At 36.0% G+C, this 23,457-nt stretch overlaps 2 protein-coding genes across 7 annotated transcripts in view; one reads left to right on the forward strand and one right to left on the reverse strand.

The window, feature by feature from the left end:
• On the forward strand, positions 1-17,890 carry LOC128192894 (uncharacterized). Of its 5 annotated transcripts, none has more exons than XM_052865927.1 (4): positions 1-279; positions 4,448-5,919; positions 16,513-16,557; positions 17,521-17,834. In XM_052865927.1, exons 2-4 carry the CDS (start codon positions 4,605-4,607, stop codon positions 17,832-17,834), a joined length of 1,674 nt encoding a protein of 557 aa, XP_052721887.1. In that variant the 5' UTR covers positions 1-279; positions 4,448-4,604. The 5 variants fall into 5 exon arrangements, with proteins under 5 accessions (XP_052721887.1, XP_052721886.1, XP_052721889.1 ...); XM_052865926.1 differs by lacking the exon at positions 1-279 and adding an exon at positions 3,121-3,309; XM_052865929.1 differs by lacking the exons at positions 1-279; positions 16,513-16,557 and adding exons at positions 3,122-3,309; positions 6,428-6,442.
• Positions 17,848-23,457, reverse strand: part of LOC128192893 (valine--tRNA ligase-like) — an 18,509-nt gene continuing 12,899 nt past the window's right edge. The window contains exons 21-23 of one of the 2 annotated variants that reach the window (XM_052865925.1): positions 22,963-23,132; positions 18,279-18,419; positions 17,848-18,033 (exon numbers count right to left, since the gene is read on the reverse strand). In XM_052865925.1, coding sequence (XP_052721885.1) covers positions 17,956-18,033; positions 18,279-18,419; positions 22,963-23,132 — 389 coding nt within the window. In that variant the 3' untranslated portion in view covers positions 17,848-17,955. Of the gene's footprint in view, positions 18,420-22,962; positions 23,133-23,457 lie in introns of both variants that reach the window. The other variant, XM_052865924.1, reaches the window with a different exon arrangement.

Below are 23,457 nucleotides of genomic sequence, written 5' to 3' on the forward strand. Positions count from 1 at the left end.
GCATTCGATACCATACAAAGTCGCCCTGCAATTAAACTTTGGAACTGCTATGTGCGCAGACACCGCCGACTTTCAGCATGTTTTGCGAGAAGTGAAATATACATGACAACGGACCATCGTCTGCAATTCACGGAAGCTAAAAACCTAGCCCTGTGATTTCTACCAAAACCTGACATCTGTTTTCCTTTTTTTTTCCCTATGCTTGATTTTGCAACCCTATATTATTTGGCAAGTCCTCTGTAATAGAATCGATATTTTGTGGAGTGAATATTGAAGCAGGTAAGAAAGTTTAGTCTGTAGAGAATTGACAATTTTAACTCAGGAATTGTTTTATCACCAAAACGAAAGACCGAGGTTCAATAGGTTTTCCTCTTGTATTTAAAACAATTAACTTGGTACCACGTACCACAATGTTAATTTTTTTGACTTTGAAATATACATTTGGATTTAAAGATAGCATATTTTGACCGTTTGCCAGCGATAATGGATTTGAGTTCAAAGACAAAGGCCCCAATGAAAAACGATGCTTTTTAATGTTCAAATGAAGTGTCCAAACCTTTTAACGTCTTAAGAATATTTTATATACAGTAACAATGTTTTGCTTTTTGAAGCTCTTAAGAATTGTTGTATAGAATTAACTGCCTGGTGTTGATTCAGCTAATTTGTAAAACTGACTAAATGAAAACCGATTCTAAATATCCTATTCTAAATCCTTTAATTCTGGTAAAAATCGTCCAACTTTAGATCAACACGGCGTTGTATATAACTGTTGATATTACCACATCAAAATTCAATACATTCGCTCGGGAATACGAATTTTACTTGCTGAACAACAGCAGAGTTTATTAACTTTAAAATTGACCAATGTAAATACTGTACATAACGTGGTTTGCCATTTGTTGACCGATTTTACGTACATTCATGCTAAGATAATGATTATATTAGCAACATAATGTATAGATACGGACAACATACCATTCAAGAGACAATGTATACTAGCAGGATTTATAACAATAAATACCACTGACATTGTGTCCCACACACAATATACTATTGTATTACTGACATTACTCTCTCATTTACAACATTCTTCAAATTTTTTTTTTTTTTGGTTAAAAAGATTTAAAAACCCTAATTTAGATCTGACAGTAGGACACAGTTAATTATCACCCTTATATATATCCTTTTTCTTGTTTTAATATTTTAGATTTCAATCATATTTTCTCCTTAGGAATTGTTTTTCTTTTTTATGACGTTCTAGAGAAGATCGTGTAAAATGTAATCAGTTATCTAATTTTACTTGATGACGGGTTAAAGAGGTTTAAAGGTATTTTAGTCCTTGTTTTCAAACCACTGTGCAAGTGTATAATTGGGTGATAAAATATGCAATCTTTAGTACAAAGCATAGATTATTTTCATTTCTTATTACACATAATTTGTGGTCTCGAATTAACTGAACCTTTTGATGTTGTTCAATACTAGACAACAGTTAAATGTTCCGAGATCTAAATTGTGCCGAAAAAAAACCTCTCAAAACTTTTACCAATTTTATCTCAGAAAAGATTTCAGTTGAAGTAGGCACTTCAATTCCTAATGGAGAAATGTTTTTATATTTTCAAGTTTATCGTCGCTTTCGAACCATTTATTGGAAAACGTTTTAAAAAAAAATGGGTCGTTTGAGTCGCTTAAAAGACGAAAATTGTTTCATTAAAAACCGAATGCACAGGTCTAAAAAAAAAATGGCCCAAGGTTTTCTTGTTAATGACATTTTTATACAGTAACTATGCTAAGGACAGATGACGCGATTTAGGACATGTAAGTATTTTAATACTTTAAAAAGAATATGCAATCGTTATTTATAGACGTCCAGAGATCAATGAAGCATACACTTGTCCCTATATCATTGATCACACTCCGGCAATCTTTTTTTTTCCTCATGATAACCTCAATACCTAAAATGTATATAAGAAATGTTACGCCGATCATTTGCTTTTCTGTCGTCCAATCTATTTGCATGCCCTCTAATGACGCCAATAATAATTCGATTAATTTTTCGGTCTATCCACTTAATTTTCACCCAGTGCACTGAGTGGCATTTCTATTGAAAGTATTGAATGTATCGAACGCATTTTGTTGTTCGTGGGGTGAGTGTCAATCGTTACATGTGTTCTGGGGACTTCAAACAAACTAATCACCAGATACTTCCGTACTTAACCGAAAATCGACATTTTAATCTCAACGTTTACATTGCCTTTCATTGCCAAAATCTCTCTCTTTCTCTCTCTGCCCCTCTCTCTCTCTCTCTCTCTCTCTCTCTCTCTCTCTCTCTCTCTCTCATACATCTCAGAATTCCTTTACTTTGGTAACCATGAGGGTTTGTTTTATGAAACTGGAATCTTTAACTACTTTTATGAACTACTTAATACATGTATAAAAGACATTGAGTGTTGCGTTAACCTCAGCTGAGAGAATCAACATAATATATAATTTACATGTATACATGGTTTATAAATAGACTGAGCATACCACCTGAAATTTACTCAATTCATTTATCGTACAGTCATTACTTCATGAAACCATTATTTGCATAAAAAAAATCAATTTTAAACGTTAAGCTAAATGCATTTTTCGTGTTTAAAAGGTCCACATATCTTTCCTCCCTAAATATCTCTTGTTGACACAAGGTTAAAAAGGGTACGAGTATGGCCGTAATTCTCTGAGTCGGTATAATGCCTCCCGCCGGCTCGTTCCTTGCTAGCTGCCCTATTGACAGTGGACAATCCCTTGACTTGCCAATTCTTTAACATCTCCGTGGTAAACATTCTAAATCAGGAACAATCCATTCCAAATCCCCCCAAAAAAGTTAGACCAAGGTGTAATGCATTTCCCCAACTTAGATCTACAAAACTTATGCAATTATGAAGATTTTTTCCCCCCTTTCAGGTATTCCGCACTAAAAAAGTATTAAGCCGGCGCACCTGCTTACGTTCTGTCGTTTTCTCAAATATTGTTCGGCGAAAAAGAAATTCGACTTGCTTATATCGATTCATTCCATTCTCAAGGCCGATATATATAGACGAAAGCTATAGAAGAAGGTCTGAATAGGTAAAACTCTTGACTATGAATAAAAACCCGGAACGGTCGCTGCTAACTGTGATATAGTAACAACCCCTGTCCTTTAAATGTTCGGCGATACTTTAATGCGTGAAAAATTTTGATATTAAAATAATCAGACACCATACGAGTCACGGGGGCTAGCATCTCTTTTTATTACGTTCGAAGTTACTGTGAAATTTAGCATTTATTTCGGTAAGTATGATTTCTTCTTTAGGATGAGAGTTAAAAAATTTCTGAAGTCGTGCTGAAGTTGTATTTTTTTAAAATACAATATAACAAATGGAATATTTGGATGTTTACTAATTTCAAAACATAATTTCGTTAACAGTTGTTACCATATATCGTCATTAACCAAGATGATTGTTAAAACTTAATTAAAAAGTGACATTCAACATTCGATTTTCAAGTTCCTTAAACGCCGAAAACCGGCCAAAGAAAAAAATCAATTCTTTTGAAAGAGACTTTGAGTTTTGGAATTATGAACATGGGCATAAATATTAAATGTGAAAACATTCGTTTACAGAACATCGATTTATTGATTTCACGATTTAAATACTAGTATACCATGTGCCAATCTCCGTCATACATTTAATAATTTTCGCCATATTCCTAAGACAAAGAACACGTTCTTTGGTTAACTCGTAGACCAGACGTCAATGAGTTTGCCGAGACGTTATGCAAGAGGGAAAATTATGAATTTGTTGTGGTAAGGTTTCAAACAATATTAGTTGTTTTTTTTTTACACCTGTGTTATCTCCTAGTTAAACATATCAACATGATTTGGTAATATGCGGACGTTGCCATAGAAAAGCAATGATGTTGTATCGGTTTTCAGTACCTAAAGACAAATAGGATCCTCGATATTTCCAGGATCACGGCAAACAGAGATTTGTGAAGACTTCCTAATCCCACGCGCGGCGCTGCTTTCCATAGATAACCGTTTCCCCTTTTCTGTCAGAAAATCACTGCTTTCAAAAATTGTAACACGTGGATCAATCGAAATTCATCTCGAGAAAGAAGTGTTTGACCAATGTTGTTAATTGGTACTCTCCGTAAATATTTTTTTTCTAGAATAAATCTTTATTCAAAACAATTTTTTTTTGCCCTGTATCACAAAGAGTGTCCAACTACTCGGTCTGTGCTTTCCCGGCTCCTACAAGAAACAGATCGATAGCTATTATACGGGAACGGCAAACGAGGACACCCTTGAATTGCAATGGTGTTAAATATTAATGTGTCGTGATAATTCCTGGATAAATCACGAAGCATTGCGACTCGTTTTAAAATATTTATATGTCATTGTTAAACTACTGATTTATTCAATTGACAGGAAGGGGGAGTTGAAAAAATCAAAACACGAGGTCGCCAGGATGCTGAATCTAAACAGTGGAGGTTTGGGAAATAACCGTTTATGATACAAAGTCTTAGTGGGAAGAAAGACCGGATGTGAAATGTGAAATTGTGGCAAAAAAAGATAGAGGATTGAAATGCCGTCACATTCCCGGAACAAGAAACGAAACAACCGGCCCCCACCGACCCGAGAGGCCGAGTACAAAGTCATGATAGATATTGTGAACGATGTTTGTCTCGAAATCAGAAAGTTCGCGAAAAAGTACATCAACGACATTGTGCTGAAGTATGACAGCTGTGCCACGTGTCTTAACGAGCTGTTGGCGAGCTGGCAAATGGACTCTTCGCAATTCTCAACCTCCAAAGAATTCTGGGAGAAACATAAAATCAAATTAGTGGACGAAGATATACGGAAAAAGAAAGAGTATAAAGAGTTAGTGTTTATTTGTGAGAGGGCTCGAACATTCGAGCGCATGATACCAAACTTAAGGGAGAGGTTGGTTGAATGTGCGAGGGATCACCTTTACAAATACTGTCGGAGTTTTATCGAAGAAACTTACGACGAAGTACAAATTCGACCGATTATCGAATATGAGGAATTGATAACGACTAGCAAAAAGGAAATTGATCAAAAAATAGACTTCTTGAATAACAATATTCTAAAATACGGTGAAATGAAATCGCCATTCAGTGAGTTCATATCAAAAGGCCATATCCATACGGCTTTGATGGAAGAAATATGTGTTCTGAATATTGAGATCGCTCACGCCATAAAAAAATGGATCGCAGACGATTCATCGTACCCAGAGCGATTGCTACAAGAAGTCTTTTTCAATAATTCCTATAAGGAAAATCTAGTCGAAAACATTAAAAAACTGGAGGAAGAAAAACAAGTGGTTGTCAAAAACCTGGATAAAAAACATCGAGTGAATTATGCTGTGATGCGAGATCATGCTTATCATAAAAAGGAAAAACACAAACTGAAAAACAGTTTAGAGACTGTCAACTTAAAAATCGAAAAACTAGAGAAACAAATCGAAAATAAAAATGAAGAAATCTCTGAATTAAAGGAGGCAGTGGCGGATAAGACTCCCATGGCTCCAAGGGACCGCCAAGAATTGCGACGGAAGCTAGAGAAAGCAGAGGCGGATCTAGACCGTTTCCATGAGCGAAAGGATGTGATGGAAAGACAGCACGGGCGGCTGGACAAAGAACTCAAGCAAGTCTCGGACAGGACGTATGAACTCAAAGTAGAGGTGGTCACCAACAGGCATGACCAGGAGGAGATGAGACAGGGAATTCTGGGAATTGAAATCGAAATGAAATCCATCTTGGAGCGGCTGAGTAGTATTGACGAAAAGCAAGAAATTCTGAAAAGGGTGAGGGAGCTGAAGCTATCTCCAGATACCCTGAGACGGATTAACACGAGGCGACAGGAGGTTACTACAAAAGGTAAAGGAGTCTAATAATTTCCCCCTGGCGCCACACAGAAAGAGAAAAAACAATGAATATGATGTCGATTTTCCCAAAATTTCTTAAAGACTCCGTCTTCAAATACATTTAGTACTTAATTTGTAAAAAAATATATATATTCAGTTTATTACTTTTAAATTCTAGACCCACGTTCTGTAATATAAATGTAATATCCTGGCTCATGAATGTTCAACACACGACAAATATATTTGTTGGGCAGTATATAGTCTTGTTAATTTCCATTTTTTAATGTCAAATTATATATTTGACATTTAATTGGTAGTCAATCTAGAGTGTTTTTCAAAAATTAAAACCTGAATTAAGTGCTTTGTACCTTTGCATTCCTGTTTCCCTTTGGCCTAAAATGTTATATCCTGCATACGTAATACGTAATTATTCTTTCTCTCTGATGAAAGCTCCTATTTATATTTATTAATAATTGCTGGATGTTTATCAAATTTCATATCGTCTATCCAAATTATTTAAGCTAGAAGACTGAAAGGTAAATAATAATGATATCTACAGAATTCTTCATTCTTTTGTCTGAAGTCTCTTTCTATATATATATCAGAATAGTTGGATCCAGACTATTATGTATTTATAACATGTCCGTTGCATGCACGAGAGACAGACATAGTTCCAGACTTTCATATTCTTTGCATGCATAGCTACTCGTCACCATATAATTACTTAGCAATGCTTTTTTGGGGGGGTCATGTCTATTAAGAGGTATGAAGCATTCGTGTAGCCTACTTATAGGAAACAAATTTTTACTGCAAAAATTAGACCGAAGACCCAGCACATATGTATAATTCTCTAAAACTTCCCTAAGAAGCTCAGCCGGTAGCATTCGCATTCTGGACCAAATTGAGGGCGTACATTTTTAAAACTATTTGACGACGATACATATTTTTAGAAGAATTTTAATCCGATTGAATGGACAATATTTTCCCAACATAGTGACCCGGTTTTTGAGAGTTTAAATTGTTTTACTATAGCTATAGAGCGACGCGATCTCCAATCTCGTGTTTAATGTAGGTATGGTTTGTAAATAAAATTGGACATGTTCGAACCCCTCTGTTTGCCTTCAGAAAAGACAAATTTGCACAAGGTTTTGTTCCCTTTCCGACGTCTACTATATAAAGCAGACGACATGTAATTTCTCTACCCTTTCCTAAATCTAAACAAGTTTGATTTCTATCAGTTAAAAATCACCTTTATTGACAGCACGCAGAAGTTATAGCAATGATGAATGTAAAACTGAGTCCACTTCGAGACTGCAGTAAAACTTCGGACCAGATTTTAAAAATTGACAACTCGGTTCTGAACTGAAGAAATCGAGAGTCGATTGACACTTAAGCGCACTTCAAATGACATATCGATTCGGTTCATAGTTGTCACACGCCCCACAAAAAACACAAAAGCGCTTGTCTCTAAGCCGTGGTAATGACGCTTCCAATACACAACACGGTCTGATTCGGGCCGTGTAAACATTTCAGCAGTTTGTTTTTCTTCAAGACTTGGAGAGAAAGAGATAGGGAAATCAAGAAGTTTCACTCTCGTGTGCGAGAAGGGCAAATTCCTTCAGACAACACGGTCTCAAATAAACTTTTTGTACTGTATGTCGGAATCAAACTTGACAACAGGGACATTTAATTTTTAAAATATTTTACCCTGCACTATTTAATCAAAATGTATATATTCTATTGATGTTTTCGTTTATAAGAGAGGGCTTCGACATTCTATTTCATTACTAGTATTTAAACCTGCCCAACATTTCATCGCGGAATCGGCAATCGGTTTTTAGAACGCAGTTCGCAGTTCGCAGTTCGCAATTGAATAGTGAACTGCGTTCTATAGAACGCAGTTCGCAATTCAAAATTTAGTGCGATTGAATAGTGAACTGCGTTCTATAGAACGCAGTTCGCAATTCAAAATTTAGAATTCATATTTGGGGCCCGCTTGCCTTATATGCAATTCTATGCAATTGAATAGTGAACTGCGTTCTATAGAACGCAGTTCGCAATTCAAAATTTAGAATTCATACTTGGGGCCCGCTTGCCTTCTATGCAATTGAATAGTGAACTGCGTTCTATAGAACGCAGTTCGCAATTCAAAATTTAGAATTCATACTTGGGGCCCGCTTGCCTTATATGCAATTGAATAGTGAACTGCGTCCTATAGAACGCAGTTCGCAATTCAAAATTTAGAATTCATACTTGGGGCCCGCTTGCCTTCTATGCAATTGAATAGTGAACTGCGTTCTATAGAACGCAGTTCGCAATTCAAAATTTAGAATTCATACTTGGGGCCCGCTTGCCTTCTATGCAATTGAATAGTGAACTGCGTTCTATAGAACGCAGTTCGCAATTCAAATTTTAGAATTCCTATTTGGGACCCGCTTGCCTTATATGCAATTGAATAGTGAACTGCGTTCTATAGAACGCAGTTCGCAATTCAAAATTTAGAATTCATATTTGGGGCCCGCTTGCCTTATATGCAATTGAATAGTGAACTGCGTTCTTTAGAACGCAGTTCGCGATTCAAATTTTAGAATTCCTATTTGGGACCCGCTTGCCTTATATGCAATTGAATAGTGAACTGCGTTCTATAGAACGCAGTTCGCAATTCAAAATTTAGAATTCATATTTGGGGCCCGCTTGCCTTATATGCAATTGAATAGTGAACTGCGTTCTATCTAGAACAATTCAAAATTTAGAATTCATACTTGGGGCCCGCTTGCCTTATATGCAATTGAATAGTGAACTGCGTTCTATAGAACGCAGTTCGCAATTCAAAATTTAGAATTCATATTTGGGACCCGCTTGCCTTATATGCAATTGAATAGTGAACTGCGTTCTATAGAACGCAGTTCGCAATTCAAAATTTAGAATTCGTATTTGAGGCCCGCTTGCCTTATATGCAATTGAATAGTGAACTGCGTTCTATCTAGAACGCAGTTTGCAATTCAAATTTAGAATTCATATTTGGGTAGTTTTTAGCTCACCGAAACGAAGTCGGGGGGAGCTTATGCTATACCCTCGGCGTCGGCGTCGGCGTCCGAACCTGGTTAAAGTTTTTGTTGCAGGTCCTGTATCTAAGTTATTACTTGTCCTATCTTCACCAAACTTGCATGGATGATGCATCTTGACCTACTCATGGACTTGAAAGACCTGAATGCTGAATCAGGGCCATGAGTTTCAGATGCTGGAGGAGGTTAAGGTTTTTGGAGCAAGTTAGAGTTTTTGGTGCAGGTGCCCTTTGATAGCAATCATTAGGTTACTACTGGTCCTAACTTTACCAAACTTGCATGGATGGTGCATCTTATGATACTGATGCATCAGACATGCTTTAATGCTGAATCTGAGCCTTAGGTTTCAGATGCTGGATGAGGTTAAGGTTTTTAGAGCTGGTTAACGTTTTTGGAGCAGGTGCCCTTTGATGATTATATCTTAGTTATTACTGGTCCTAACTTCACTAAATTTGCATAGAGGGTGCGTCTTATGATACTGATATACCTGGCAGGCTTGAATGCTGAATCTGAGCCATAGGTTTCAGATGCTGGATAAGGTTAAGGTTTTTAGAGCTGGTTAACGTTTTTGGAGCAGGTGCCCTTTGATGATTATATCTTAGTTATTACTGGTCCTAACTTCACTAAATTTGCATAGAGGGTGCGTCTTATGATACTGATATACCTGGCAGGCTTGAATGCTGAATCTGAGCCATAGGTTTCAGATGCTGGATGAGGTTAAGGTTTTAAGAGCTGGTTAAAGTTTTTGGAGCAGGTGCCCTTTGATGATTATATCTTAGTTATTACTGGTCCTAACTTCACCAAACTTGCATAGATGGTGTGTCGTATGATACTGATGCCTCTGACAGGAAGGAATGCCGAATCTGAGCCATAAGTTTCGGATACTGGATGAGGTTAAGGTTTTTAGAGCTGGTTAAAGTTTTGGAGCAGGTGCCCTTTGATGATTATAACTTAGTTATCACTGGTCTTAACTTCACCAAACTTATATGGATGGTGCGTCTTATAATACTGATGCACCTGACAGGCATGAATGCTGAATCTGAGCCATAGGTTTCGGATGCTGAAGGAGGTTAAAGTTTTAAGAGTTTGTTAAAGTTTTTGGAGCAGGTGCCCTCTGATGATTATATCTTAGTTATTACTGGTCTTAACTTCATAAAACTTGCATGGATGATACGTCTTATGATACTGATGCACCTGGCAGGCTTGAATGCTGAATCTGAGGCGTATGTTTCGGATGCTGGATGAGATTTGTTTTTTTGGAACAGGTCACAAATTTTATAGATAATAGCTTGCATAGTTGATTTAACTATAATATTAATGAACTGCAGAGGTAGCTTCAGATGCAGATCTCCATTATCAAAGTTGCTAAAAAAAATTATCCTATCTAAAACCTGCTTGATAGATGTGTTCGTTGTTAAATGATATAATATGATTCCTATGATATAGTATTGTATGATATGATACACTATTGTTTTATATGAAACAATATTATATCATATATTATATTGTAAAAAGTTATATGATACGATATGATATTGTATCAATTTTTTTTGTACATTATGATATGATATTGTATTGTGATATTGCTATGTATAGTATTGTTTATTATGATACAATATTGTATAATATGATATTGTATAATATCACATATATTATATTTTATCACATGCTATTTCATATGATATTGCAACATAATATAGTATCATATGATATGATATTGTATAATATATATCATATCATATGATACGATATTGTATAAAATGAGATTGGTTTATATAATATATTATTATATCAATATATGAAAATGTATTATATGATATTGTATAATGTGATATTGTATCATATAATACAATAAAGTATACTATGATATTGTATGATATAATATAGTACTATATCACATGATATTGTATCAATTAATATGATACAATGTTGTAGCTAATTTTATTGTATCATATGATACAATATCCTACATTGTATTAAATATGATACAATATCATACAATGCAATATCATGCTATAATATTATACAGTATAATATTGTGATGCATTATGTGATATGATTTTGTATCATATATTATTATAATGTATCATATCATATCAATATCATAATATATTATGATATTGTATTATGTGATCAAATACAATAATGTATAACAAGATACAATGTCATATCATATGTTACAATATCATATTTCATCATTATTTATTACAGTATTTTATTGTAATATATGATATATATTGTACTGGTATCATAGGATGCAATATAGTATTTTATATTATCGTATTGATAAACATTGTATCATATAATACCCTATGAAATGAACATATGATTATTATACAATATTTATTATATGATATTGTTATACGATATTTTGTCAAAACAGTATCCATGTATATCCAAGATCATTAACTATGATTTTCAAATAATATGATAAAGGTGGTCTCATAAAGGTGATTCCTCAAAAAGGTGATCCCTCGTCTCGGTGAGCTTTGTAATCTGTTATTACCTATGTTTAAGAATCGGGCTTATATGCAATTGAATAGTGAACTGCGTTCTATCTAGAAAGCAATTCGCAAATCAAAATTTAGAATTCATATTCGGGACCTGAATTTTTCAGGGGCATCTACTAGTGGTATTTCACTACCACTGTGAAAATATGGTGATGCAGTTATCTATAGTTTCTGAGAATCGGGCTTATATGCAATTGAATACTGTAGTTTCATTGATATTCAAGGGCATCAATTTTCGTGGATAAAGTGAAAATCACAATATCAAGTATACGTAAATTAGTGGCCAATGAACCTATCAATACAAAATGTTAATTAAAATTGCACTTCAATGAATATTTAATTTCGTGGATCAACTAAACAATGATCCACGAAATTCATATCCTTATCTAGTGACACACTAGTAACTATATTTTTATTCATATGCACTGATAATAAATGAAAATAATATATATATTTCAAAGTACATTTTATTTATTTTTTATCCATGCTTGTGTGCATGCATATTTCAGCATGCGCAGTCTAATATTTCCGGACACGACTTCCTACTAGACTGTGAAACTTGCAAAGTTGCGTTAGCGCGACGGCGTGTTAAGCAAAGTTGTGTTAGCGCGACGGCGTGTTGTGCAAAGTTGTGTTAGCGCGACGGCGTGTTGTGCAAAGTTGCGTTAGCGCGACGGTGTGTTGTGTACATGTGTTAGCGCAATGTCTCGTTTATCTGAACGCGATGTCGCGCTAATGCAAATGGCCCTATCCGGACACCATACAGATCTCAAAAACTATAGATTACTGCATCACCAATTTTCACAGTGGTAGTGAAATACCACTAGTAGATGCCCCTGAAAATTTCGGGCCCCAAAAATGAATTGCGAACTGCGTTCTAGAACGCAGTTCACTATTCAATTGCATATAAGGCAAGCGGGCCCCAAATATAAATTCTAAATTTTGAATCGCGAACTGCATTCTAGATAGAACGTAGTTCACTATTCAATTGCATATAAGGCAATCGGGCACCAAATATGAATTCTAGATTTTGAATTGCGAACTGCGTTCTAGATAGAACGCAGTTCACTCTTCAATTGCATATAAGGCAAGCGGGCCCCAAGTATGAATTCTAAATTTTGAATTGCGAACTGCGTTCTAGATAGAACGCAGTTCACTATTCAATTGCATATAAGGCAAGCGGGCCCCAAGTATGAATTCTAAATTTTGAATTGCGAACTGCGTTCTAGATAGAACGCAGTTCACTATTCAACAATTTGAATTGCGAACTGCGTTCTAGATAGAACAAATATGAATTCTAAATTTTGAATTGCGAACTGCGTTCTATAGAACGCAGTTCACTATTCAATTAAATATAAGGCAAGCGGGCCCCAAATATGAATTCTAAATTTTGAATTGCGAACTGCGTTCTATAGAACGCAGTTCACTATTCAATTGGATATAAGGCAAGCGGGCCCCAAGTATGAATTCTAAATTTTGAATTGCGAACTGCGTTCTATAGAACGCAGTTCACTATTCAATTGCATACAAGGCAAGCGGGCCCCAAGTATGAATTCTAAATTTTGAATCGCGAACTGCGTTCTAGATAGAACGCAGTTCACTATTCAATTGCATATAAGGCAAGCGGGCCCCAAATATGAATTCTAAATTTTGAATCGCGAACTGCGTTCTATAGAACGCAGTTCACTATTCAATTGCATATAAGGCAAGCGGGCCCCAAATATGAATTCTAAATTTTGAATTGCGAACTGCGTTCTATAGAACGCAGTTCACTATTCAATTGGATATAAGGCAAGCGGGCCCCAAGTATGAATTCTAAATTTTGAATTGCGAACTGCGTTCTATAGAACGCAGTTCACTATTCAATTGCATATAAGGCAAGCAGGTCCCAAATATGAATTCTAAATTTTGAATTGCGAACTGCGTTCTATAGAACGCAGTTCACTATTCAATTGGATATAAGGCAAGCGGGCCCCAAATATGAATTCTAAATTTTGAATTGCGAACTGCGTTCTATAGAACGCAGTTCACTATTCAATTGCATATAAGGCAAGCGGGCCCCAAGAATGAATTCTAAATTTTGAATTGCAAACTGCGTTCTATAGAACGCAGTTCACTATTCAATTGCATATAAGGCAAGCGGGCCCCAAGTATGCAAGCGGGCCCCAAGTATGAATTCTAAATTTTGAATTGCGAACTGCGTTCTATAGAACGCAGTTCACTATTCAATTGCATATAAGGCAAGCGGGCCCCAAGTATGAATTCTAAATTTTGAATCGCGAACTGCGTTCTATAGAACGCAGTTCACTATTCAATTGCATATAAGGCAAGCGGGCCCCAAATATGAATTCTAAATTTTGAATTGCGAACTGCGTTCTATAGAACGCAGTTCACTATTCAATTGCATATAAGGCAAGCGGGCCCCAAATATGAATTCTAAATTTTGAATTGCGAACTGCGTTCTATAGAACGCAGTTCACTATTCAATTGGATATAAGGCAAGCGGGCCCCAAGTATGAATTCTAAATTTTGAATTGCGAACTGCGTTCTATAGAATGCAGTTCACTATTCAATTGCATATAAGGCAAGCAGGTCCCAAATATGAATTCTAAATTTTGAATTGCGAACTGCGTTCTATAGAACGCAGTTCACTATTCAATTGGATATAAGGCAAGCGGGCCCAAAATATGAATTCTAAATTTTGAATTGCGAACTGCGTTCTATAGAACGCAGTTCACTATTCAATTGCATATAAGGCAAGCGGGCCCCAAGAATGAATTCTAAATTTTGAATTGCGAACTGCGTTCTATAGAACGCAGTTCACTATTCAATTGCATATAAGGCAAGCGGGCCCCAAGTATGCAAGCGGGCCCCAAGTATGAATTCTAAATTTTGAATTGCGAACTGCGTTCTATAGAACGCAGTTCACTATTCAATTGCATATAAGGCAAGCGGGCCCCAAGTATGAATTCTAAATTTTGAATTGCGAACTGCGTTCTATAGAACGCAGTTCACTATTCAATTGGATATAAGGCAAGCGGGCCCCAAGTATGAATTCTAAATTTTGAATCGCGAACTGCGTTCTATAGAATGCAGTTCACTATTCAATTGCATATAAGGCAAGCGGGCCCCAAGTATGAATTCTAAATTTTGAATTGCGAACTGCGTTCTATAGAACGCAGTTCACTATTCAATTGGATATAAGGCAAGCGGGCCCCAAGTATGAATTCTAAATTTTGAATTGCGAACTGCGTTCTATAGAACGCAGTTCACTATTCAATTGCATATAAGGCAAGCAGGTCCCAAATATGAATTCTAAATTTTGAATTGCGAACTGCGTTCTATAGAACGCAGTTCACTATTCAATTGCATATAAGGCAAGCGGGCCCCAAATATGAATTCTAAATTTTGAATTGCGAACTGCGTTCTATAGAACGCAGTTCACTATTCAATTGCATATAAGGCAAGCGGGCCCCAAGAATGAATTCTAAATTTTGAATTGCAAACTGCGTTCTATAGAACGCAGTTCACTATTCAATTGCATATAAGGCAAGCGGGCCCCAAGTATGCAAGCGGGCCCCAAGTATGAATTCTAAATTTTGAATTGCGAACTGCGTTCTATAGAACGCAGTTCACTATTCAATTGCATATAAGGCAAGCGGGCCCCAAGTATGAATTCTAAATTTTGAATCGCGAACTGCGTTCTATAGAACGCAGTTCACTATTCAATTGCATATAAGGCAAGCGGGCCCCAAATATGAATTCTAAATTTTGAATTGCGAACTGCGTTCTATAGAACGCAGTTCACTATTCAATTGCATATAAGGCAAGCGGGCCCCAAATATGAATTCTAAATTTTGAATTGCGAACTGCGTTCTATAGAACGCAGTTCACTATTCAATTGGATATAAGGCAAGCGGGCCCCAAGTATGAATTCTAAATTTTGAATTGCGAACTGCGTTCTATAGAATGCAGTTCACTATTCAATTGCATATAAGGCAAGCAGGTCCCAAATATGAATTCTAAATTTTGAATTGCGAACTGCGTTCTATAGAATGCAGTTCACTATTCAATTGCATATAAGGCAAGCAGGTCCCAAATATGAATTCTAAATTTTGAATTGCGAACTGCGTTCTATAGAACGCAGTTCACTATTCAATTGGATATAAGGCAAGCGGGCCCCAAATATGAATTCTAAATTTTGAATTGCGAACTGCGTTCTATAGAACGCAGTTCACTATTCAATTGCATATAAGGCAAGCGGGCCCCAAGAATGAATTCTAAATTTTGAATTGCGAACTGCGTTCTATAGAACGCAGTTCACTATTCAATTGCATATAAGGCAAGCGGGCCCCAAGTATGCAAGCGGGCTCCAAGTATGAATTCTAAATTTTGAATTGCGAACTGCGTTCTATAGAACGCAGTTCACTATTCAATTGCATATAAGGCAAGCGGGCCCCAAGTATGAATTCTAAATTTTGAATTGCGAACTGCGTTCTATAGAACGCAGTTCACTATTCAATTGCATATAAGGCAAGCGGGCCCCAAGTATGAATTCTAAATTTTGAATTGCGAACTGCGTTCTATAGAACGCAGTTCACTATTCAATTGCATATAAGGCAAGCGGGCCCCAAGTATGAATTCTAAATTTTGAATTGCGAACTGCGTTCTGTAGAACGCAGTTCACTATTCAATTGCATATAAGGCAAGCGGGCCCCAAATATGAATTCTAAATTTTGAATTGCGAACTGCGTTCTATAGAACGCAGTTCACTATTCAATCGCACTAAATTTTGAATTGCGAACTGCGTTCTATAGAACGCAGTTCACTATTCAATTGCGAACTGCGAACTGCGAACTGCGTTCTAAAAACCGATTGCCCGCGGAATCACAATGCCAAAATGTCCAATTTAAGAAAGCATTCCTAAATGGAATATTCAACCTTTTCAGACCAAGAAAATTTTAATGACGTTTGTTCAATTCTCCGGAATGCTTCTTGCCTTTTTAACAAATACATTTACTATTTTTGTAGAGAAATCGCCATCACCAGTAGTGCATGCACATCATAATGGGCTAGGTACTCTATCTTTATGTAATTATAACGGAGTGCTACGCCTAACCTTGATCCGCTTCCATCCTTATTTAATGCTTCTTGTATTTGCCTAAATAAGTATATGTATTTTATATTTGTCTCTTTTAACTCTTGTGTGCTGTATGTGAGAGTTTTTTTGTTGTTGTTAAATCTAACATAAGAAAGAAAATTATACACCTTTTCAAATTCATTAACTCGAATTTTAATTTTAATTTGAATGGACTGCGATATTGTATGAGTAATTGACATTCTTTACCATTAAGTAACAAAGTAATTCAAAGATTTTAGCTTAAAGATGACAAAAACCACAATATAATAAGTTTTCAAAGATTTTATTGCTTTATGTACACGGATACTTCAATTTATACATGTTTCTTGATAAACTATTCATCAGAACCGTGAATGATAAGTTGATAACATACTGTGTGACTTTTGTCAAACCCCGCGTATAAAGTTAAGCTCAATGAACGGGTACCAATCTACGGGCTTTTGTAATTCATTTTAACGGCCTTCTTTTTTAAAGTACAGTTTGAATAACGATACAGGATGATATCAGACGGATCTTTCATCGAACAGATTCTACCCAGGGGATCAGAGTTGGGGTTGAGGGGGGTCGATTAAGACTGATAACTAGCAAGTCGGGACTACACATAACTATGTTCTACCATAGGGCTCAGACGTGATGATTGTCCGATAATGGCTGACATTTTAGAATTGATATTCATTAATTGAATCGACAGTACGGAACTGTAAAAAAAAAAAATCTTCCTTTGACACAATGATCTTGCGAAACCGTTAGGAAGCGGGCCGTGTCTAACGCCATGTTACAAATGACTGTTCAAATATTTTCTGTAGAGACCAATATCAAATTATCAATATTCTATTTGATTTCTTTTTTATTGACATCTCTTCCAATTCCGTGTTAATAGCCCCCTTTTTCTATTGCAGTTCAACTGGATGACGCCTGTCGATATGTCGCCTTCCACATCGGCAAGGACTGGAAGAAACTGTACGATCGTCTGCCTTTCGTGCCCCCACGTGACCCCGACAGACGACAGAAGGACGTGGAGGTCATAGACAACATTTCGGCCCGTCAAGACAGAACCCCCGAGGAATCAGCATTACGCTCCCTAGAAAAATGGCGGTCCTTTAACAGACAGGGTGATATTATCCAACTTATCCGAGGACTTCGTAAACTGAACAAAGTCGAGCTGGCACAGAAACTGGAGAGCAGATTCACTATACAAAATGTCTACGGATAAAAAACAATCTCTTAAAAGGCAAAATCAATCAAATTTTACTGTCTGCAAATGACTGTCCTACCGGACACAACGCGTGCCTTTTGCTTTGTTGCCAACCATCTTGTGATGTTAATTTCTAGTCTTACATGCCATCACGCATAGCCTCCAATTCTTTAATGCTGTCCTTAAGTCTTTTTATCATCTCTTCTGTGTCGGAGATCTAATAAAATAGCAAAAAGCAAATCAAAAACTACAACACAATGCGCATAAACGGAAATGATAAAAAAGTGACATTATGATTATATTGAGACACAAAATATTTTCAGAAAGATGTACATGCGTTGTTGTAAATATGTGCTGAAGATGTTTCATGTATATATAATATTTATTGACTGTACCTTGCTCTCTGATATTAGTTGTGGATATTACATAACTCCTAAGAAACAAGAACCTTGTTCTGATTACCTCGTTTTGGAGTTTCTGATGTTTCTCTGATGTCATTTTGGACGCTTTCTCTGACGTTTTTATCAGTTGGGCGAACTTTTTCTCTAATTTTCCAAGTTTTTGGTTAATTTTGTCTGTTTCCACGTTGACATCAATCATGCCCTGTTGTTACAAGCCAATAAAACAGTAATAATGAAATGGAGATATATTCGTTTTTATTCATCTTAAAAAATTCTAGAACGCTACGATTTATGATGAAGAAAAACGCATACGCCAAGAAAAATGAACCGGGTAGCAATAAAAAAAAACCCCAAACATTTGTACCATAATAATTTATTTACATCAACTTCGTATATTTTCACTATTTCCAAAGAAACCGGAATGTGTTCATTCTGCTACTGACAGACATTCCTGTAATCATGTTTGTTCAAACCAACTAAATTTTGTTCACCTATGCATATATACACTTTCCTTGGCCTAATCAAAAATGCATTCTAATGTATTATGTATTGGTGTTCTCTGCATTTATTATTAATTTACCCAAGTAGTTAAGTGAAATCGTTAATAGTTTATAATTTTGAGGTTTACTATGCGAGGTTAATTTTGTAGTCGATCGAACTATATAGGTTTTTTTTTTGCACTTTCGTTACCTACAAACTGACTTAAACCATCAATGAAAGAATTGCATCGTTAAGGAGGCCAGATATAATATTTAAGAACACAAACTGTTATTAAGTAAAGAAAAAACTCCAAATATTTTAGCTTTAAAATTTGAACATTTTCCTATATCTCTATACAGAACCCTTCGTATAAAAGACGATTGCAATACCACCACCACGAATGAACACAGAGGCTGGGAATGCTAAAAACAAAAAGGAAGTTCTCAAACAAGATTACTTTGGGTTTTCCCCTCACTTATAAAGGGTATCACCAGCAAGCCCTCAATAACGGACAACCTAACCGGCTGATTTTACAGATTTGAAAGTAGGTTGTAACATGGTCCGTTTCTTTCCCTTACAGTTTAAAAACCTAAAGCTAACGACAAAAGCCAAGTTTTCCCCCCGCGTATCTGACATATACAATAAGTGGATCTTTTTTTCCCCCGTTTTGTCGTTATTTTGACAGTCAAACCAATTCGTGATTTATTATTAATGACACTCGGCAAATATACGTGATGGCAAATGCATAAACAGTTATTCAACTAGGTAAACTTTCAACACAAAGTTGTTTCAATTGATTTAAATAGACAAAACGTTTGTTCCGTTTGACGGAATGGGCTCCCAACACTCAAGATATTATTGAACTGACAGAAACTGAGCTCTTATTGAAAGAAAGAATGGTTGATATCGGGTTCCAAGGGCAACATGCAAAAATGAAAACGAGGATAACGACAGGAATTCAATCCGCTCAAATAGGGCGACTTTTGAACCGAATTTCTCCTGGCTGGACGTGATAGCCTATCAGAGCTGGTAGAGGAATAATTGATATGAATAAGATTGTGTACTCCAAAGTAGGCCAATGTTTTTCAATACACACCCAGAGTTTATTTAATTTCTTAGTCATATCTTTCTAGGCTCATTCTCCTCAAAACAGCCTTTCATTTACAACAGTCTTCAATGAACGTTTATTTCATATATCTGTCAATCTTCAACTAGTATTTTGTTCCTTTTATAACTGTGCTGTTTTTTACCGAATCTTTCCTTCAGTTGGTTTAAATGATGGTAGAAAATTATAGGTCTCAATAAAATCATATTGGTATTTTAAAGTATAACCGCAAGTATAGCAAGTCTTAAAAAAATCATATTGGTATTTTAAAGTATAACAGCTAGTAAAGCAAGTCTTAATAAAATCATATTGATATTTCAATCTCAATATGCTCTTGTCTGTCTGTCTGTCTGTCTGTCTGTCTGCCCCATTGTTCAGCAAACACAGTCATATTATCTTCCTTGAACATGTTCATTGGTGTCCTATCTAGCGTCATACCCAAAAGGTGGCAGACAAGGCATCGACGAAAGAAGCTTAATTTAAGTACCAACAAAAGAAGCACACTGTTATGTATGTAATCAATAATATTTTATTTTCTATCCTGACTACCATTCTCCCTCCTCGCTGGGCCCTAATTCCTATAGCTGCCTGGTCAAGTAGGTCTATGTGAGCACTTAGAGATAAATCAACACTCACTATCCCCAATATCAGTAGCCCTTTCCCAGCAACCCTTTGAGCTTTACTGGGTGCATTTCTCATTATGTACTTGATAGTGATTTACAAGTACCAACACAAAGGAAGGAGAGAGAGCAAGAGAAAGGCACTTTAATACTTCAATACAGAGGTAATCTCTTTTTTTGTCAAGATTTTTAAACACTCCCCCCCTCTTGCTCTTTGCTAAATATTCCAACTTCTCTATTTTCTTTTTCTAATTAAGATATCCATACTTTCTCCTGCTTTTTAAATTCCAAATTGATTTCTGTCTTCCTTCTCCCCCCCCCCCCCCCCCCCCCTTTTGGCCATACCACATGGCATCTAACCGCAAACAATAAAAATTGAAATTCTTTGAATGAGTCACTTTCAATTTTAATCAAAATAAATTTATGTAAGTTTAAATTCGTTGTACACCAGAGCTGAAGCAAAGATTTTTTTATGGTGCACTGCAAAGTACATAAACAATCCTATGGGATCATTCTGGTATCTTAAATCGTTTCCTAACCCCAAAACGATTCTGACATCTGACCCCCTATAGAACAGAGAGTGTACCGGTACTCTAAATGACTGGTGGTGAGTCATTCTGGTCACTTTTCAACTCGAGTCAAACGCCTGTAAAACGAGAGAGATAATATCCCTCGGAGCTGTTGCAGAGTCCATTCCACATGTGTTCCCCGGTTGTTGCAATATTACTAATACAGGTTATCAGAACAGTTAGAAAACTAAATATAACTAGAGATTAGGCCGTTTGTACAGTAGTCCCCGCACTGATTGTCGTTGTCAACTGTCGCCCAATGACACAGCAACCCTGGAATGCCATCACCTCACCGCCTTCACTCACCACTCCTGACAACATTTCTCCCTACTCCCCTTGGATTGTTACACCTTCTCTATTGAAAGCAAAGTCTAAAGAGGGCTAAAGAACAAGTGAAACGCCAAAAATAGACCTCGATATTGTAGAAACGAATTAAGGAGACAAAATCCCGGACTAAATGAATGTGAAAAGATGAAAAGAAATCTGTTTTCATTAATACATTCTCTATATATAGCTATATTAATCAAATCCTGCTATTTAAAGCAATGCTTTATAAAAATAAAAACATTATTAAATAGAGGCTCTTCATATCTGTCCACCATTTACAGATTACCGGTATTCCCCTGTTAGAAAAAGACAGTTGAAAGACACAACTCTTTGAATCCAGCTCGTGGAAAAAACTGGACCAGACAAACAAAATCACATGGGCATGTGAAATGGAAAAGAGACATAAAGTCTGTATTTAGATCGAAAACCTTATGTCAACTTTTCTTTCTCTAATTCTCACTTCACACAATCGCTAGATATCATATCAATGTGTATTTGTCTATTTGCACAGAACCAAAACTAATAAAAAAAACACTTGCAAAGGGGGGGAAAAAGGAGTACCAAAGAAAATTATCAACCCCCTTGGTCTAAAAGACAACGTATATATATCAATCAATCTCAAGAATCAGGTGTTAGAAGAAACCAGGCCCAGTATTCCTTCTCCATTTCTCACTGTATACAAAGTCCCCCCTTTGGTCTGCTCCCGGCAATATGGCTCGAAATAAAAGTTGCCTCCTTGAGCAGGCCAAGTTGTAAAAAGATTTGAAAGGTTGACAAAAACAGCGCCTGTGAAATTAATTGCCATGATCTCTTGACATATTTGTTTGCAGTGGTCGAACCCTGGAAAGATTGAAATCTCTCCCCACAAGAAATTTCTTGTAACAGGTGAAAGTATGTAAATTGTTTGATGATAAAAAGAATTTTTAATAAATACAAGGCATTTTTGGAGCCTTCAAATTTTGTTACAGTAAATCTTTAAAAATAAAAACGCTAACAATTTTAGGTCAACATTCTCAAAGGTTTACAATGATAGTGCATTTTTTCCAAACAATCCATTAACTAGGTTTGAAAACTTTTAAATTGACTACCAATACAAAAAAGCATGACTGTCATTTCTTAAAAAAATATTTGGAATTTGGAGAAAAAAATGAACACTTTTACTGGTATGTACACAAATGATAAAGTATAAAATAAGCTACATTAGAATATGTCAGTCACTTCTTTAAACCATTCAGATTTAAAAAACAAACTCTAAAGAACAAAAGGAAATTTCACTCTAATCATGCTCAGCCTAATTATTTTTTAAACCTCTACCAATTTAGATTATTACTGTACAGAAGAATTACTTAATGACAACGAACTTGAGGTCAAATAATTCTATGGAGGGGCAACTGAAAATGCATTCAGTCTTGCAGTAATCATTTTGTTAGTCTTCTTTTGTTATCCAATCCATACACAATTAAAATTCCTGCTTTAATTTACTCATTTCATTAACGATGAATTGCCATTCCATCACAAACTAAAAGATAATAACCCTCAGCTGGTCTAAAAGACACGGCTTCATTTTTATAGTTTGCAGGAAACTAAGAAAGACAAAGGCAGAAAACGGAGATCAATATTAAAATAAAACAAAAAAACGACTACCTTTAAAAATAGGCCGACATCTGTTTGGTTGTCAAGGTGATACACAGTGTAGTCTGCTGGGATGTTGGAGGATACTACGATTTCTACCGACTGACACCGAGTCAGGATCTGTACCGCCCGGACCAGACTTGGATTGGTCAAGCCACTCTCTGGAGACACTCTGATGCAAACTTAAAAACAGAAAATCTATCAAGTTGAAATAAAAAATTTCAGACTATATCAACACGCAAGAAAGATTAAAATTCTTGTAATAAAAGATAATTATAAGTTGTCATTTCTTTGCACAACAAATCTAACTCATGCTGATGTATCACTTAGTTCTAGCAGAGTAACTCTTTATCAGGGTAAACTTTCCTGTGGAAGCTAATTAATTCCTATTAATTATTTTGGCCAAATTCAGGAATTATTGATAAAATTTCCTTAAATTAAGCGCATGTTGAAAATAATGATAAATGATAGGTCATATTTGTTGAGGTTTCACATCCAGAAAACTTG

This window comes from Crassostrea angulata, chromosome 7, assembly GCF_025612915.1.
Source record: "Crassostrea angulata isolate pt1a10 chromosome 7, ASM2561291v2, whole genome shotgun sequence".
Lineage (NCBI taxonomy): Eukaryota > Metazoa > Mollusca > Bivalvia > Ostreida > Ostreidae > Magallana > Magallana angulata.